The following is a 15,968-nucleotide window of genomic DNA, read 5'->3' on the forward strand; positions in this document are numbered from 1 at the left end:
TATATAATGAGACCCTTTTGGTGAGGCTTTTCTTCACGTGACCTAAAATAAAAAAGTATACCGGTATTTGGAAGATTTGCCACCATATCTGCATGTGTTTAAATGTACCTTTTTTTATTCACTGTATTATTGCATAATTCAGCAATAGAATAACTTTTTGTAGGGGACACTGTGGTGTAGAGGTAGGGCAGCCGACTTGGGACCAGAAAGGTTCAACTCCCCACCGTACACGCATGTTCAAGGTTCTTTATTGTGATTTGCGTCACATGTACGTGAGGTGGAACAAAATAGTGCACCCAAGGTTCCAGTTATACTCAAAAATGGCAACAAAAAAAGGATATAAAGTAAAAAAAAAAAAAAGAAACTGTATACTAGGATTTAAGATATACACAAAACAATAATGTAAAATAATACGGTATATGTTGTGGTGTCCTTGAGCAAGTCACCTAATCCCCAACTTCTCCCTGGGCACCTACATAGCTGTCCACTGTTCCACCTGAGTGCATCTCATGTATGATGGGTTAAATGCAGAGAACTAATTTTTCATTGTATGGAAACATACATTGATGACAACACAGCACTTTCTTTCTTAACACAGTCCCATCAGACATACAGGATATCGGCCATATTGGAGGTATACAAGACTTAATGGAAAGTTTATGAACATACCTCATACAATAAGTAAAGTTTTTTGTTTATTGAATTTACACTGTGCAGTGCTATGCCCAACCATTTTTAAACGTGTCAGAGATTCACCTGTCTTCCTTACCAAGAAAAAACTTACCCACAGTGGAAAATGATATTAAAGCAATATAGATTTGTAGCTATGCTGCATTCACTGGCGAAATGGAAAAAATACTTATGCAGTGTTGGACCAGCAGATCAGCTGGGGCATTCATAGAAGAAAATGGAGAAACTCTTCCAGTCAAAGGTTGTTGGCTTTAGCCACAGATGGTGTGTACCTCGTCTGATTCAGCCACTTGTTTCTAATCTCACCCTGCTTTTTTGTCTGTCTGCTGTAGACATTGAGGCTCAGATCCTGGAGATCCAGGGGATGAAGGCCACCCTGGTGGAAAATGGAGACCAAGGAGTGGGCCTGGACTCCACTGGTTTTTACGACCAGGAGATTTATGGAGGCAGCGACAGCCGTTTTGCTGGATATGTCACTTCTATCGCTGCCAATGAACAAGAGGACGTAAGTATTTCTGAATACAGATGCTTTATATAAACCATAGTTTGTCTTCTTGCTTCAGACCTGTTATGTGGAGCTTGACTGCTCCTGTGTGTTCTGCTTGTGAGCTAGGAGAGTCTTGCCAGGCCGGCAAGATTTGACTAGACTCGTGTTTTTTCTTTCTTCCACAGGACGACGACGTTGACACATCAACAAGCTTGTTGGGACAAAAGAAACCAGGCTATCACGCACCGGTAGCGATACTTAATGCCATTCCTCAGTCAGATGAGCAGGTATGTGTTGATTTCGCTCACTGTAGAAGAGTTTTTGATGAACAGAAGCGCGACTAAACTCTGTCCCTGTTTTGATTCCACAGTACGACCCATTTGCAGAGCATCGTGCACCTAAGATTGCTGAACGGGAGGATGAATACAAAGCCCGACGCCGACAAATGATCATCTCGCCTGAGCGTCACGACCCTTTTGCAGACGGTAAAGCTTTCTCAATTTTTTCGCCTTCCCACCCATCCCATCAATTTTGAGATGCCCCCTCCATGACTGTCTATGGTTTAGTTTTGCCGTTAAACCCTTCGACCACAATGCAAAAGCTTGCCTCCCAGACTCAGAGCCTTCCCTGTGGTCAATCCTTTGTGGTGGGAAATTAATTTTGTTTTCCATTTTTACTCCAAACGTCAGCATGTTAAAGGTTTTAAATAAAGGTTGAATTTAATGTGCTCATTGTTTTGTTTGGGGAGGATATTACAGTCTCATGAAAAATCTTTATTCAGATTTTTGCTGGAAGCCATCGTTGGGTTAACCATTCTGTTGAGTGGGAGAGGTGGTTAGGTGTCTCCTAACAAACATGGGTTGCAGATGGGTTGTGTGTGGGTCGAAGGGTTAGTAATCCCCATAATGGGATACAAAGCATACAGAAATATGGGTTAGGTGTTGTACAACTGACGTACTGATGCATTGTGCTCTTCCATACTGGGCACAGTAGCTGTAGATTCTGAGGCAGTCAGCGAAGGCAACACGTTTAAAGGCTTTAGTTTAATGCAGTGGCTCATAAAACGTAAAGTGCCCTCAGAAAACTTGAAAATATTTGTTTTCAGTTTAAAAAATGGTCTGGGGCCTCATGACTGAGCAAGCTAGTTTTTTTTTATATAGATTTGGCCAGCTTGTTCACACCTTTAAATATAATTGTAAGAACATTTTATTGCATTTTACTGTTCCTGAAAATAAAGCACAAAAAACAACTTTGACCTAGCTATTCGTAATTTTTTTTGCCTTCTTGTTTCCCAGAACATTACAAGCTTTAATAGTCTGATCGAGTCAGGGTTGGTTTTTAGTTTTTGTTTTAAGCCTGCATGTAGAGAGAGCTTTTTGTACCTAGTTGTTGTGTAAATATATTTTTATTTTACAGCTCTCTCTGTAAAATAGAAATATGTTGTGAAGAAAAGTTGTGTGCCAAAATACCACAGGCCCATACTAACTGTCCTTAATTTCTCTCCTACAGCAGTACTGCTTTGCCAGTCCTGTACTGCACTCTGTTAAGGGTGCAGCAACTCATCCTGTGTAGGTTATGGGGAACACAGTGCACATGTCAGTTTGGTCAGGGTCCACTGGCCCCTTATTTTGGGGGGGCTGTGAGGGGAATGAGATGCAGCACAGCTACTTCAGTCCTCAACCCCAAGAGACTTTCACTTATGCTAAACCTACAGCTTGAGATTACTAGGGGTGCACCGATAAATCGGCCGGCCGATCGATCGGCCCCGATTTCCTTAATTTGGGGAGATCGGCGATCGGCCGATCTTTAAATGAGAAGCCGATTTTATCCACCGATCTTATCTGCCTCCGGAAAGGTCTGAAAATCAGCTGCTGTCCCCTTTTGCTCCACTGTGAGAGCTCACACACAGGTCACTCGGAGCAGCCATGTCGTCGGTTTGGAAGTTCTACGCTGTAAAAGAAAATGAGCCAAAGATCGCAATTTGCAATTCGTGTAAAGCCGAAGTAAGTCGTGGTGGAGCCACCACCAAAACCTTTAATACAACAAACCTCGTTCGCCATTTAAGAAATCACCACGCCGCCAAGTATGCAATGTTTGAAGAGAGCAACCAAGCTAAGGCTAATGCTAAAGCTAGCGCTAACAAAGAGGCAGTCGGTGGGTCGCTGTTAGCTTTTATGAGCAACGAAAAGAGCAAAGCTACCACGAGGAAAGTGATGGAGTTCATGGCATTAGACAACCAGCCATTTTCAGTCGTTGAGGACAAAGGTTTTAGAAGCTTGATGCAGCACGTGTGCCCACGATATAATATGCCGAGTCGGAAATATTTTTCTGATGTTGCATTACCGGAGTTGTTCAGCCAAGTTTCGAGAGACACCCGCAGCCTGCTAAAAGCTAATACAAATACACTCAGCTTTACAACAGACATCTGGACTTCTGATGTAAGTTTAATGTCCATGTTAAGTTTTACTGCACAGTGGATTGACGAACAGTTCGAACGTCATCAATTACTCTTAAACTGTAAAGAAATGGCAGGGTCTCACACTGCGGCCAATTTATCAGCAGAGTTTAAGGCGATGCTGAATCACTGGGAAATCGATCATGGAAGAGTTCACGTTGTTTTACGGGATAATGCTCGTAATATGGCCAAAGCGCTGGATGATATCAACCTGAAAAGTTTACCCTGCCTGGCACACACACTGCAACTGGTTGTAAATGAGGGACAGCTGGCGCAGCGCAGCATCACAGACATGGTGGCAACAGGAAGGAGAATTGTTGGACATTTTAAGCATTCATCACTTGCCTATTCCCGACTTTATGACATACAGACACAGTTAGGTCAACCCAGGAAACGATTACAGCAAGACGTTTCAACGAGGTGGAGCAGCACAGTCTACATGCTGCAGTCGCTGTTGGAGCACAGACGTGCTATTGGCGTGTATGCTGCTGAGCACGAGTTACCAGCCACACTCACAGCACACCAGTGGGAGCTACTGGACAATGTGCTCACCATTCTTGCACCTTTTGAGGAACTCACAAAGGAGATTAGCTCATCAACAGCTACAGCAGCAGATGTCATCCCAGCCATCACTGCACTCAAGCGGATTTTGGAGAGGCAAGCGAGCACAGACCGTGGCGTGGGTACAGCCAAAGCTACGCTGCTGGAGGCTGTTGTGAGAAGATTCAGCAACATTGAGCATGAGCCCCTGTACAGCTTGGCCACTGTTCTGGATCCAAGGCAAGTAACTATTAACATTCTATTTTAGCCATAATGACTTTTAGCCTACTGCTATATTTCAACAAACATTTAAATTAAATTAAAAATAAAAATTTATTGATTGAAATGCATTTCTTTATTTACATGCAAGTCATAAAAACTGTTAATGTATACAAAACACAATGATTGACCCATCTTTCTTTGTTTATGCAAAACAAGGTACAAGAATCGCTACTTCTCAGCAGAGGTGAAAGATGACGTGAAACTGCTCCTTTTGACCAAACTTGCAGAGGGGGAGACCAGATGCACACCTGCTGCAGGAACATCCTCTGAAGTGGGACCTCCTGCTATAGATGAACCTGCAGCCAAAAGGCGTAGTCTACTGTTTGCAGCTCACGACGAAATCTTAAAGGAGAACATTGAACAGGAGCAACAGCTGGCCAGCCCTTCAGCTATGCAGGTACAGAACTACCTATCTGAGGTTCCTGTTGAAAGGAGCCAGGACCCATTGGTCTACTGGAAGATCAATGAAAATCGTTTCCCTCATCTTGCTCTACTTGCCCGAACCTATCTCTCTGCCCCATGCACAAGCGTTGAAAGCGAGCGCCTGTTTAGCTTGGCTGGACATGTAGTAGATGAGAAAAGAAGTCGCCTGTCTGGTGACAAAGCAGAAATGCTTTTGTTCATCAAGAAAAACCTGCCACTAATGAAAGTGACTGGAATAAGTCTGTGAGAACTAACTTACCAGTGTTAGTTCTTATTACCCACTGACTTGAAAATGTTACACTTGTTGCATTATCTTTTTTTTTTTTTAAATGTAACAAGTGAAAGAGTTGAAGGAACTGAACATTTTTTTTTAGTTAATTTTATAGTTTTAACAAAAATTGTGTAAACTTCATTTATATTTCAGAATACTACCTCATGACAAGTTAAAACAACAAGTTTGTATTGTTTCTAGGGTATTTTTCAAGGGTATGTTTTACAATAAAATAAGATTGGTAAATTGAAGGTGCATTGTGATCTTGTAACACCTGACACTGTTGCTTATAAAAAAAAATCGGTATCGGCCAAAATCGGAATCGGCAGTTCAGACTTTCAAAAAATCGGTGATCGGTGATCGGCCTGAAAATTGAAATCGGTGCACCCCTAGAGATTACAGTTCCTCATGTCTTCACATATTTGATTACATGTCTGTAATTTTGTCCTTACAAAGAAGTCAAGATCTAAATGTGAAGAATGAGCTGTGCCGTTAGTTTGGCACAAGCTTTTTGCATCTTTTATAGCTCACTCTTACATATTAGTTTTAGGTTAAGGAAAGTAAACTACAGTCTAACTTGAAAATCTTGACTTATTTATTTCTTATTATTTTCTAGAACAAATAATTGGGAATGTGCACTACAGAGTCAGATAAGTTTATTCTTAGTTTTGTGGTTATGTCCCAAGAAGCAGCATTGTGTTTGAGTGCCATAGATCATTGCAGCACAGGTGGTATACTGTTGTGTGTGACTTCAAACCCTTTTCCAAAGTGTTACTAATGGTAAAGAGAAATTTTCTAGGCTTCTTTTCTGCCGGTTGAAGTCTGACTGCAGATGGACCCTTGGCACTGAAAGTGTACGTATTCTGAGGGGCACAGCCAGGAGCCCTGCATCAGTGATCCACTTAAAGCACACAACCTCAGCTCTTTTATATGCATCTGCTTGTTTTTCATTAGAATGCTACGAGTCTATGTAAGAAAAACAAATGCATATTTGTAAGTAATTCACTAGGACCTTTTGTTAATCAGCTGTTAAACAGAACAGGAAGTTGAGTAAATGTTTTGTTGAAAAAGAGCAGGGTTAGATTTGTGAATGTGCTTGTTGTGTTTGTAATAGTTTGGGTTTTTGTGTCCTGATGTGTCTCCTCTTGTTCTTGTTCGTGCTCTTTCGCGCAGGGGGCAAAACTCCGGACCCCAAGCTTCAGATCAGGTCATATGTGGACGTCATGATGGAGCAGAACCTGTCCAAGGAGGAGGTAAGAGTCTGGGCAATCTTTTGATTTACTGCAAGTCTAGGTCCACCTGACTTTTAAGTTGAAACAGATTTAACCAGGGACGGGTGTTGTGTTAAACACTTGAAGTGTTATTTGTTTCACATGCAGGATGTTTACAGGACAGAAATCAAATTTAAATTTTAGCAATTTGCATTTAATTCATTGGAGTCCTAATGCGCAGCGGCATGGTGGTTCAGTTCGTAGAGCTGCCGCCTCTCAGGGATAAGGTTGCTGGTCGAATCCTGGTCCGGAGGCCTTTCTAGGTGGAGTTTGCATGTTCTCTCCATTCTGCATGGGTTTTCTCCGGGTACTCCGGTTTCCTCCCACAGACCAAAAACATGCAGGTTAGGCTGATTGGTAACTCTAAATTGTCCCTAGGTGAGAGGGTGAATGGTTGTTTGTCTCTGTGATGGACTGGAGACCTGTCCAGGGTGTCCCCCGCCTCTTGCACAGTGATAGCTGGACATGGGCACCAGTGACCCCTGTGACCTGAAAAGGAAGAAGTGGGTAAAGTTCATGGATGGAGTCCTCATGCATCACTGAACAGTTGGCTCACTTCCTTTAAACAGAACAAAACGTATGTAATTTAATGGCTGCTGTTAAAACCTCTGGTGACGCAGTTGGTTTTGTGTGTTTATTTGTTTTGAGCTTTAATTTGTCAGTTGGTACCTGAGTTATGAGGATTTGTCTCCAAACATAAACTATTTCTTCTTTTGTTAATTCCATCAGCTCATCTTTTGTAAATTACACTGCACTACCATTCAGTCTTTTCCTTTGGATCTGAACAAGTGAATTGTCACTTCAGTGATTATGTGAGAGAACAGTTGTACGCTTTGTTGTTTACTGGAGAAGTTGACTGATGACGACCTTCAGAAATCAAGACAACACAGGTTTTTATTTATTATTAATTAGCCATTATGTTTTTTCTTTTTTTATTATTCTGCGTTCAGAGAGAGATTCGTCAGCAGTTGGCAGAAAAGGCTAAATCTGGAGACCTAAAAGCTGTCAATGGGGCTGCTGCTGCCGCCGCCGCCGCTGCCCAAGCTGCCGCTAAACGTAAGCGCCGTTGGGACCAGACGGCCGACCAGACCCCGTCCAATGCCACGCCCAAAAAGATATCCAACTGGGACCAAGCTGACTCCTCTGCTGAGGTGAGCCATTAAAGTTTGAGCTCATTATTCCTCTGGATTCTCAGAAAAGTTATTTTGAATTCTCAGTTTTAATCTGATGATTTTCACCTCCTTCAGACTCCAGGACACACTCCTGCACACACACCCTCAAACAGCCGATGGGATGAAACCCCTGGCCGCCCTAAAGGCAGCGAGACCCCAGGAGCCACTCCCAGTTTCTGTATGTGGGACCCCACTCCCAGCCACACCCCTGCTGGTGCTGCCACCCCCGGCAGGGACACACCTGGCCATGCCACACCCGGACACGGTGGAGCCACGGGAAGCGTTCGCAAAAACCGCTGGGACGAAACCCCTAAAACTGACAGGGAGACTCCAGGACACGGCAGTGGCTGGGCTGAAACCCCACGCACAGACAGAGGAGAGGAGTCTGTGGGCGAGACCCCGACACCCGGAGCCAGCAAGAGGAAGTCTAGGTGGGATGAAACCCCTGCCAGTCAGATGGGTTCTTCAACGCCTCTGCTGACCCCAGGAAAAACTCCACTGGGCACACCAGCCATGAACATGGCCACACCAACACCTGGTAAACACCATGCCTTAATTTCTGACACGGAGCTGTTCCTGTGTGTTGTTGCTCCGCCCCCTCATGGCGTTAACTCGTGTTTTCTTCAGGACATCTGATGAGCATGACTCCAGAGCAGCTGCAGGCCTGGAGATGGGAGAGGGAGATCGATGAGAGGAACCGACCTCTTACAGACGACGAGCTCGACGCCATGTTCCCAGAGGGATACAAGGTGGGTCTAATATTCCAGCTACAACAGCTGGAGCGATAAAAGACCTGCTCTGACAGGCTGATCTCGCTGTCCGCAGGTGTTGCCCCCTCCGGCCGGTTACGTTCCAATCCGTACGCCAGCCCGTAAGCTGGCAGCCACGCCCACTCCCATTGGAGGCATGACCGGCTTCCACATGCAGATCGAGGACCGCACCACCAAACAGATGAACGACCAGCCTTCAGGGAACCTGCCCTTTCTCAAACCTGATGATATCCAGTACTTTGACAAACTCCTGGTGAGTAAATCTTCACGCAGAGAAATGAAGTCATTCAGCCAGGCTCGGGTTAACAGTCCATTTCTTTAAGGTGGAGGTGGACGAGGCAACCCTGAGCCCCGAAGAACAGAAGGAAAGGAAGATCATGAAGCTGCTGCTGAAGATAAAAAATGGAACACCGCCCATGAGAAAGGTTTGTTTTTCTGAGCTCCTGCTGGGCCTTTCGGGTCTGATGCAGCCTTCTGGTTTGTAAAAACATAAACTGCTTCCACTGCAAGATCAACACGCAGCACTGAGCCTGTGTGGAAACAGCGTGAATATTTGCTACAGGATCTCCTCCCTGAGGAGCTGCTGCTGTCAGTGGAAGTCACCGACTCACGCTCCACTGGGAGCAGCAGACAAACCATCAAGACTCGAGGGTTTCTGCAAATCAAAGATGTTTGCCTCTTTCTAGATCTTACACAAAAGTAGTGCTTGTTTTTCCTTTACATTAGTTTTTTAACACCGTGTTGTGAATGGTGCTGGAACAGGAAGTGTTAAATGTGTAGGTGGCTGTTTTCCTCTGAGCTGGATGTCCAGACTGACTCTCCTCTTCCTGTCGTAGGCCGCTCTGCGTCAGATCACAGACAAAGCTCGTGAATTTGGAGCAGGTCCGCTCTTCAACCAGATCCTGCCGCTGCTCATGTCGCCCACCTTGGAAGACCAGGAGCGCCACCTGCTGGTCAAAGTCATCGACCGTATTCTCTACAAGCTGGACGACCTGGTCCGGCCGTACGTGCACAAGGTGGGTTCAGTGTCCACGGTGTCCCTGCTTTTTGTTAAATGGCTCTGCATGCCACCGTGTAACAACCCTGACCTCTTTCTGTGCAGATCCTGGTGGTGATCGAACCGCTGCTCATCGATGAGGACTATTACGCTCGAGTTGAAGGCAGAGAGATCATCTCTAACTTAGCGAAGGTATCGTGGAACTTCTGCCTGGTTCCATCCAATAATGGTGCGAACCATTCTCGCCTGTTGGACCAGTCTGTGGTCCGATCAGGGCTAGTTGTTCGCCAGATTGATACCAACACGAGAGCATGCAGACCGGACCTTCATGCCTGTCTGTTCTCAGCCTGCACCCGTTGGTCACAACCTTCAACGTGCACTAACTTCTGTTGTTTTAAATGGTTACGTGTAGCTTCTGCTGTGATCAGAGCGACTGATGAGCAGGGCAGTAGCTGAACAATGTGACCGTTGTGTATTCAACCTTTAATCTTTCTCCTGTGCGTCCCAGGCTGCCGGTTTGGCCACCATGATTTCCACGATGAGACCCGATATCGACAACATGGACGAGTACGTCAGAAACACGACGGCCCGAGCCTTCGCCGTGGTGGCCTCGGCCCTCGGCATCCCCTCCCTCCTACCTTTTCTCAAAGCCGTCTGCAAAAGCAAGAAGTCGTGGCAAGCGCGGCACACCGGCATCAAGATCGTGCAGCAGATCGCCATCCTGATGGGCTGCGCCATTCTGCCTCACCTGCGCAGTTTGGTGGAAATCATCGAGCACGGTCAGTTGGAGCTTCATCTGAAGCACGAAGTATAACAGCTCTCGAGTTGTTTCTAATAAACCCAAATAATGTTTAAAAATGTTATCCTAGCTCTAATTCTTATACAACTCCCAATTTATTTATTTTTACTGCGTGTCTGCTGTAGGTTCAGACTCCTGATGGTTTATCGTGACTCTTTGTTCTGGCTGTGCTTCTGCAGGTCTGGTGGACGAGCAGCAGAAGGTGAGGACCATCAGCGCTCTGGCCATAGCTGCCCTGGCTGAAGCGGCCACACCGTACGGCATCGAGTCCTTTGACTCTGTGCTGAAGCCGTTGTGGAAGGGCATCAGGCAGCACAGAGGAAAGGTGAGGCCTGAGCCGTCACACGGCGGCAGAGGGAACGTCGACTCGCCAAAGTTTCTCCCAATCGAGTCCAAAACCTGTGAGTGAGTTTGAACTCATGAACTCTGTCGTCACCAGGGTCTGGCTGCGTTCCTCAAAGCTATCGGTTATCTGATCCCACTGATGGATGCAGAGTACGCCAACTACTACACAAGAGAGGTGATGTTGATCCTCATCAGGGAGTTCCAGTCTCCTGACGAGGAAATGAAGAAGATCGTGCTGAAGGTAAGCGTGTTGTTCTGTGTGCTCAGCCACCACATGGTTGCTGCTCAGCTGCTCTTCCTCTTCGCCTCCCTCGGTTATAATCTGAGTGAAGAACACGCAGAGACGCATTTAACGGCGCCGGCGGTGTCTTTCAGGTGGTGAAACAGTGTTGTGGAACAGATGGTGTGGAATCAAACTACATAAAAACAGAGATCTTGCCGCCTTTCTTCAAGCACTTCTGGCAGCACAGGATGGCTCTGGACAGACGCAACTACAGACAGGTCAGCGACTCGAGCAGACCCACGAGGTCCACTCACAGTTTATACATTTCAGCCTCAGCTTATTACTGACTGTACCAAGTCCTGGAAACTTCCAGCGCATTGAGATTTATGTGTTTCCAATAAATGATTTTACAGCTCCTCAGTAATCACCTGTTTATTATTTTTAACAGTACCCGAGTGTTTAGACACACACCTGACGGGTTTCCTTTTATTTTTCTGTGTTTGCAGCTGGTGGACACCACGGTGGAGCTGGCTAACAAAGTGGGAGCAGCAGAGATCATTTCTCGCATCGTTGATGACCTGAAGGACGAAGCCGAGCAGTACAGGAAGATGGTGATGGAGACCATTGAAAAGATCATGGGGAACCTGGGTGCAGCCGACATCGACCACAAGCTGGAGGAGCAGCTGATCGACGGCATCCTGTACGCCTTCCAGGAGCAGACCACGGAGGTGAGCACGAGGACCACGACGTGTTCACGTTCACATCTGTGTGCTGAGAGTGGATTCATTCCTCCGTTCCTCTCCGCCTGCAGGACTCTGTGATGCTGAACGGTTTCGGGACGGTCGTGAACGCCCTCGGGAAACGTGTGAAACCTTACCTGCCCCAGATCTGCGGTACGGTGTTGTGGCGTCTCAACAACAAGTCGGCCAAAGTCCGTCAGCAGGCGGCGGACCTCATCTCCCGCACGGCGGTGGTGATGAAGACCTGCCAGGAGGTAACGCTGCAGAAACACCACACCTGGGGCCGAGGACAAACTCTGACGTCTTCCTGTCTTCTGTCCTGCAGGAGAAACTGATGGGTCACTTGGGGGTGGTCCTGTACGAGTACCTGGGAGAGGAGTACCCCGAGGTGCTGGGCAGCATCCTGGGAGCGCTGAAGGCCATCGTTAACGTCATCGGTACGTTTGTTTTATTCAGTGTTGCGTGTGTTTTAACTACAGTGGTGATGGAGCCTCTGATTAATTTTATTATTTTTACTTTTCTGTAACGTTAACTTTACCTTTGGTTACATGTGGGCAGCTACCTGCAGGTACACGTTCAGCTACTTTGTTGTCTGATCACTGAGTTTTGGATTTTCTTCCAGGCATGCACAAGATGACTCCACCGATCAAAGACCTGCTTCCTCGTTTGACACCCATCTTGAAAAACCGGCACGAGAAAGTCCAGGAGAACTGCATCGATCTGGTGGGCAGGATCGCCGACAGGTCGGTGGAGTGACAATCCTCAGGGTTTGTTGTTGTGTTCTCCTGGAGTTGGCTCCACCGTGGATCTCATTTCTTTGTTGTTTTTAGGGGAGCTGAATATGTATCGGCCAGGGAGTGGATGAGGATTTGTTTCGAGCTGCTGGAGTTGCTCAAAGCTCACAAGAAGGCCATCCGCAGAGCCACCGTCAACACGTTCGGTTACATCGCCAAAGCCATCGGGTGAGAATCTGAAACGTTGGACTTGAGCTCGTCAGCTCCACAGACACCTGACCTGTTTGTTCTCCTCGTAGGCCTCACGACGTGCTGGCCACTCTGCTCAACAACCTGAAGGTTCAGGAGCGTCAGAACAGGGTCTGCACCACGGTGGCCATCGCCATCGTGGCTGAAACCTGTTCTCCGTTCACGGTGCTGCCGGCGCTCATGAACGAGTACCGAGTCCCCGAGCTCAACGTGCAGAACGGCGTCCTCAAGTCCCTCTCTTTCCTGTTCGAGTACATCGGAGAGATGGGCAAAGACTACATCTACGCCGTCACGCCGCTGCTGGAGGACGCCCTAATGGACAGGTGAGACGAGGACCTGGTTCTGATCCGCCTCTGGTGAAACGGTCTGTCCTCAACGTTGTGGTTTCAGAACCACATTAGAACAGAGGCGGAGAATGTTCCTCCTCATTGTTACTGAGCCCGTTGCTTCGAGCTTCGTTTAACTGCGCATCAGCCGAGGGGAATTCCTCTAAACTTTAATGCCCATTTAAAAAATCAGTTAAAGTTATTGGTTATTAATTTGTCCAACAGATGCTCTCGGTCCTGGCTTGTCTACCAGAAGACACCTGTGATACAAGTGTTTGCGCCCAGTGTTAGCGTGTTAGCTTACTGCAGACTTCTATAGAGCTAATAACCCAGCTACTTGAATACTTGTAACTTAATTAAATTAAAAAGTTCTTGATTGTACAAATCATTGTAAATAACAACGCTGTAAACAAAACTCGTGTTTTGCTTCAGGAAAAGTAACGTTCAGTAAACAAGGAGGGGATGTTTTATTAAAAACCAAACTGCTGATCCTGCACACAGGACAAAGACCTCCCTGTGACGTCTGCGTCTCACTGGTTTGTGTTGTCGCCCCGCAGGGACCTGGTCCACAGGCAGACCTCCAGCGCCGTGGTCCAGCACATGTCTTTGGGCGTCTACGGTTTTGGCTGCGAGGACTCTCTGAACCACCTGCTGAACTACGTGTGGCCCAACGTCTTCGAGACGTCTCCTCACGTCATCCAGGCGGTCATGGGCGCCCTGGAGGGGCTGAGGGTCGCCATCGGGCCCTGCCGCATGCTGCAGTACTGCCTACAGGTAAGGACCTGGGCCCAGATGGGATCAGGTGGACTCCACCGTTCCGTTGGACTGTACTGAACCACGTGATGTCGTCTGCAGGGTCTGTTCCATCCAGCTCGCAAAGTGAGGGACGTCTACTGGAAGATCTACAACTCCATCTACATCGGCTCCCAGGACGCCCTGATCGCTCACTACCCACAGGTCTACAACGACGAGAAGAACGTGTACGTGCGCTACGAGCTGGAGTACGTTCTGTAAATACACCCGGATCAGCACCTTCAGGTCCCTTTTTATTTAGTGTCGCTCTCGTTCGAGTTTAAAATTCAGAGTTGAGGAAATCTGGACGTCTTTTTGTATTTTTTACTTTGAGTGTTTTTGCTGTAAGAGGAGCTCAGGGTCGTTAGGACGGCAGCCGTCTCCGTATCTTTGACATTTCTGCATTATGTTCTCTGTGAATTGATAAAACTTCTGAACCTCCTATTCTTATTAGATTCATGCTTTATTTAACCAAATAAAAGATTTGTGTATAAAGAACTTGGTCTGTTTCATTTCTTTACGTGACGGATGAGACGATCGTCTCCTGTGCAGCCTGTCAATCAATCCAGTAGGCGTGTCAGCAAATGACCAATCCGAAGCTAAAAGAGTCGTAACGTTTTTGTTTCCGTTTGAAAAGGGCGCTCAGTGAGCGAAACCGTGCAGCGGCTAGAGGTCTTCAGTAAATCTGCCAGAAAGGCTGAAGACACTCGGCGACTCTTACAGGAGCATTTAGCTTCACATTGGTCAGTTGCTGACACGCCTACTGGATTGATTGACAGGTCGCCTGTGGATCTGACTCATGGGAAAAAAAGTCTTGTACGACTTTATTCTCATAATTTTGACTTTTAATTTTTTTTATTTTTAGCGTGGCCCTAAAGCTCCGTCGTAAAAACAAGTAGGCTACAAACAGTATGATAATTCACAATAGTGTAAATCTAAAAGGCATATTACAGGTAGATATGGGAACATCAAAAGAAAAACTGATTGTAATGTTTTAGAGAGCGCTGTCTCTTCTGCCATCATCTGCTGGGGGAGCAGCACCAGAGCAGGCGACTTCAAAAAGATCAACAAGCTCATAAAGAAGGCTGGATCAGTTCTGGGGACTCCTCTAGAACCTTTGGAGATGATTGTTCAAAGAAGAATTCTTCATTCATTCAACTTTCATTTATACAGGTTAATCCCATTGAGCCTCGGGGACTCTTACAAGAGAGACCTGATTTTAATAAACTGTCCAGGTGACCCGACTGAGAATTATTGGATTTGCTTCCTGGATGATTGAGCATGAACTTTGTTGATGACAACATTAAGACAATCATAGACGATGTGTACAAATTTTTATTATTATTATTCATAAAATGAACATTTTAGACAACCCTGAGCACCCTCTTCATCAGACTCCTACAACAACGGAGTGTCTTCAGTCAGAGGCTTCTTCAGATCTGCTACAAGAGATCCTGCCCACAGACATCAGCATCTAGAACAACTCTAATGAAACCAGGATGAGGAGTTACATTTAATTTCCCTCTGGGATTAATAAAGTATTCTTGAATTGAATTGAGGAAGGTACCTAAAACAGAACCGTGTGGAACTCCAGATGACACCAAGGTTGACCCAGAAATATCTCTAATTGCTTCACTGCTCTGTCCCTGATGGTTCACTGTGTCACGAAGCAGTTCAATCTAAAAGCACATGCCTAACAGTCACTGGAGTCAGTTGCTAAGCGTCTAATTAAAAACGTTTGAAAGGACAGATTGAGTGCTCTGTAAGGATTTTAAAACCAGATGGTAAAATCTGTTCAGCATTTAGCTCACTGGTCACGCCTCACACATGCCACTGCAGGAAAAACTGCTCAGCAAGGCTTAAAGAATTAAAGGCATCTACAAACCCAACATACCTGCACAGGCACCACTGATGGAATCTGTCAGGCCTGCAGTCTGCAGGAAATATCTCGAATGGTTTCGTTGAAACCTGTTTATAATTGTCTGCTGCTGCTAAATGTTTTATTCTTTCTGCTTTCTTTTTGAAACATTTAGAGGTTTAGGGCTCTTTGTTGCTGTATTTTCTTTATTTTTTTGTGTTTTTTGCCCAAGTGATGGGATGTAAGGAAGCTCATTTCTGCCACAGTGAAGAAAAACAATCCTGTTCACTTCTATCTTATAATTATTATCATAGGTGGAAAATAAAGATAGCATTTTCTTGCATTCCTGTAAGTGAGTATGAGGCTGTGGTAGCTCGGTGGTCAGGGTTGTGGTCTTCTAATTCTCAGGCCACAGGTTTGACGTCACCCCAGGTTGCATCAGACAGTGCACCTAAAATAAAACTACAAAAAAATTCAATTTGCGACAGTAGTCATGAGTTTGAGTCAGTAGTCATGTGTTTGAGTCAGTAGTCATGTGTTTGAG

The 15,968-nt window shown here is 45.9% G+C and overlaps 2 protein-coding genes across 3 annotated transcripts in view; both read left to right on the forward strand.

Annotated features, from left to right (window-relative positions):
* Positions 1 to 14,061, forward strand: part of sf3b1 (splicing factor 3b, subunit 1) — a 72,438-nt gene extending 58,377 nt beyond the window's left edge. Inside the window, exons 2-24 of one of the 2 annotated variants that reach the window (XM_037686771.1) lie at positions 1,023 to 1,195; positions 1,363 to 1,464; positions 1,548 to 1,662; positions 6,322 to 6,401; positions 7,370 to 7,570; positions 7,667 to 8,129; positions 8,219 to 8,340; positions 8,417 to 8,614; positions 8,685 to 8,786; positions 9,198 to 9,377; positions 9,464 to 9,550; positions 9,867 to 10,137; positions 10,337 to 10,482; positions 10,597 to 10,743; positions 10,878 to 11,003; positions 11,232 to 11,453; positions 11,537 to 11,719; positions 11,791 to 11,902; positions 12,088 to 12,208; positions 12,296 to 12,427; positions 12,499 to 12,771; positions 13,332 to 13,548; positions 13,630 to 14,061. In XM_037686771.1, coding sequence (XP_037542699.1) covers positions 1,023 to 1,195; positions 1,363 to 1,464; positions 1,548 to 1,662; positions 6,322 to 6,401; positions 7,370 to 7,570; positions 7,667 to 8,129; positions 8,219 to 8,340; positions 8,417 to 8,614; positions 8,685 to 8,786; positions 9,198 to 9,377; positions 9,464 to 9,550; positions 9,867 to 10,137; positions 10,337 to 10,482; positions 10,597 to 10,743; positions 10,878 to 11,003; positions 11,232 to 11,453; positions 11,537 to 11,719; positions 11,791 to 11,902; positions 12,088 to 12,208; positions 12,296 to 12,427; positions 12,499 to 12,771; positions 13,332 to 13,548; positions 13,630 to 13,788 — 3,932 coding nt within the window. In that variant the 3' untranslated portion in view covers positions 13,789 to 14,061. Of the gene's footprint in view, positions 1 to 1,022; positions 1,196 to 1,362; positions 1,465 to 1,547; positions 1,663 to 5,501; positions 6,003 to 6,321; positions 6,402 to 7,369; positions 7,571 to 7,666; positions 8,130 to 8,218; positions 8,341 to 8,416; positions 8,615 to 8,684; positions 8,787 to 9,197; positions 9,378 to 9,463; positions 9,551 to 9,866; positions 10,138 to 10,336; positions 10,483 to 10,596; positions 10,744 to 10,877; positions 11,004 to 11,231; positions 11,454 to 11,536; positions 11,720 to 11,790; positions 11,903 to 12,087; positions 12,209 to 12,295; positions 12,428 to 12,498; positions 12,772 to 13,331; positions 13,549 to 13,629 lie in introns of those variants that run through there. The other variant, XM_037686772.1, reaches the window with a different exon arrangement.
* The window catches only part of ankrd44 (ankyrin repeat domain 44), a 99,157-nt gene that overhangs the window by 64,571 nt on the left and 18,618 nt on the right, over positions 1 to 15,968 (forward strand). The window lies entirely within an intron of this gene.

The sequence above is a fragment of the Nematolebias whitei genome, chromosome 13, assembly GCF_014905685.2.
Source record: "Nematolebias whitei isolate Nwh7 chromosome 13, NemWhi1, whole genome shotgun sequence".
NCBI classification, from domain to species: domain Eukaryota; kingdom Metazoa; phylum Chordata; class Actinopteri; order Cyprinodontiformes; family Rivulidae; genus Nematolebias; species Nematolebias whitei.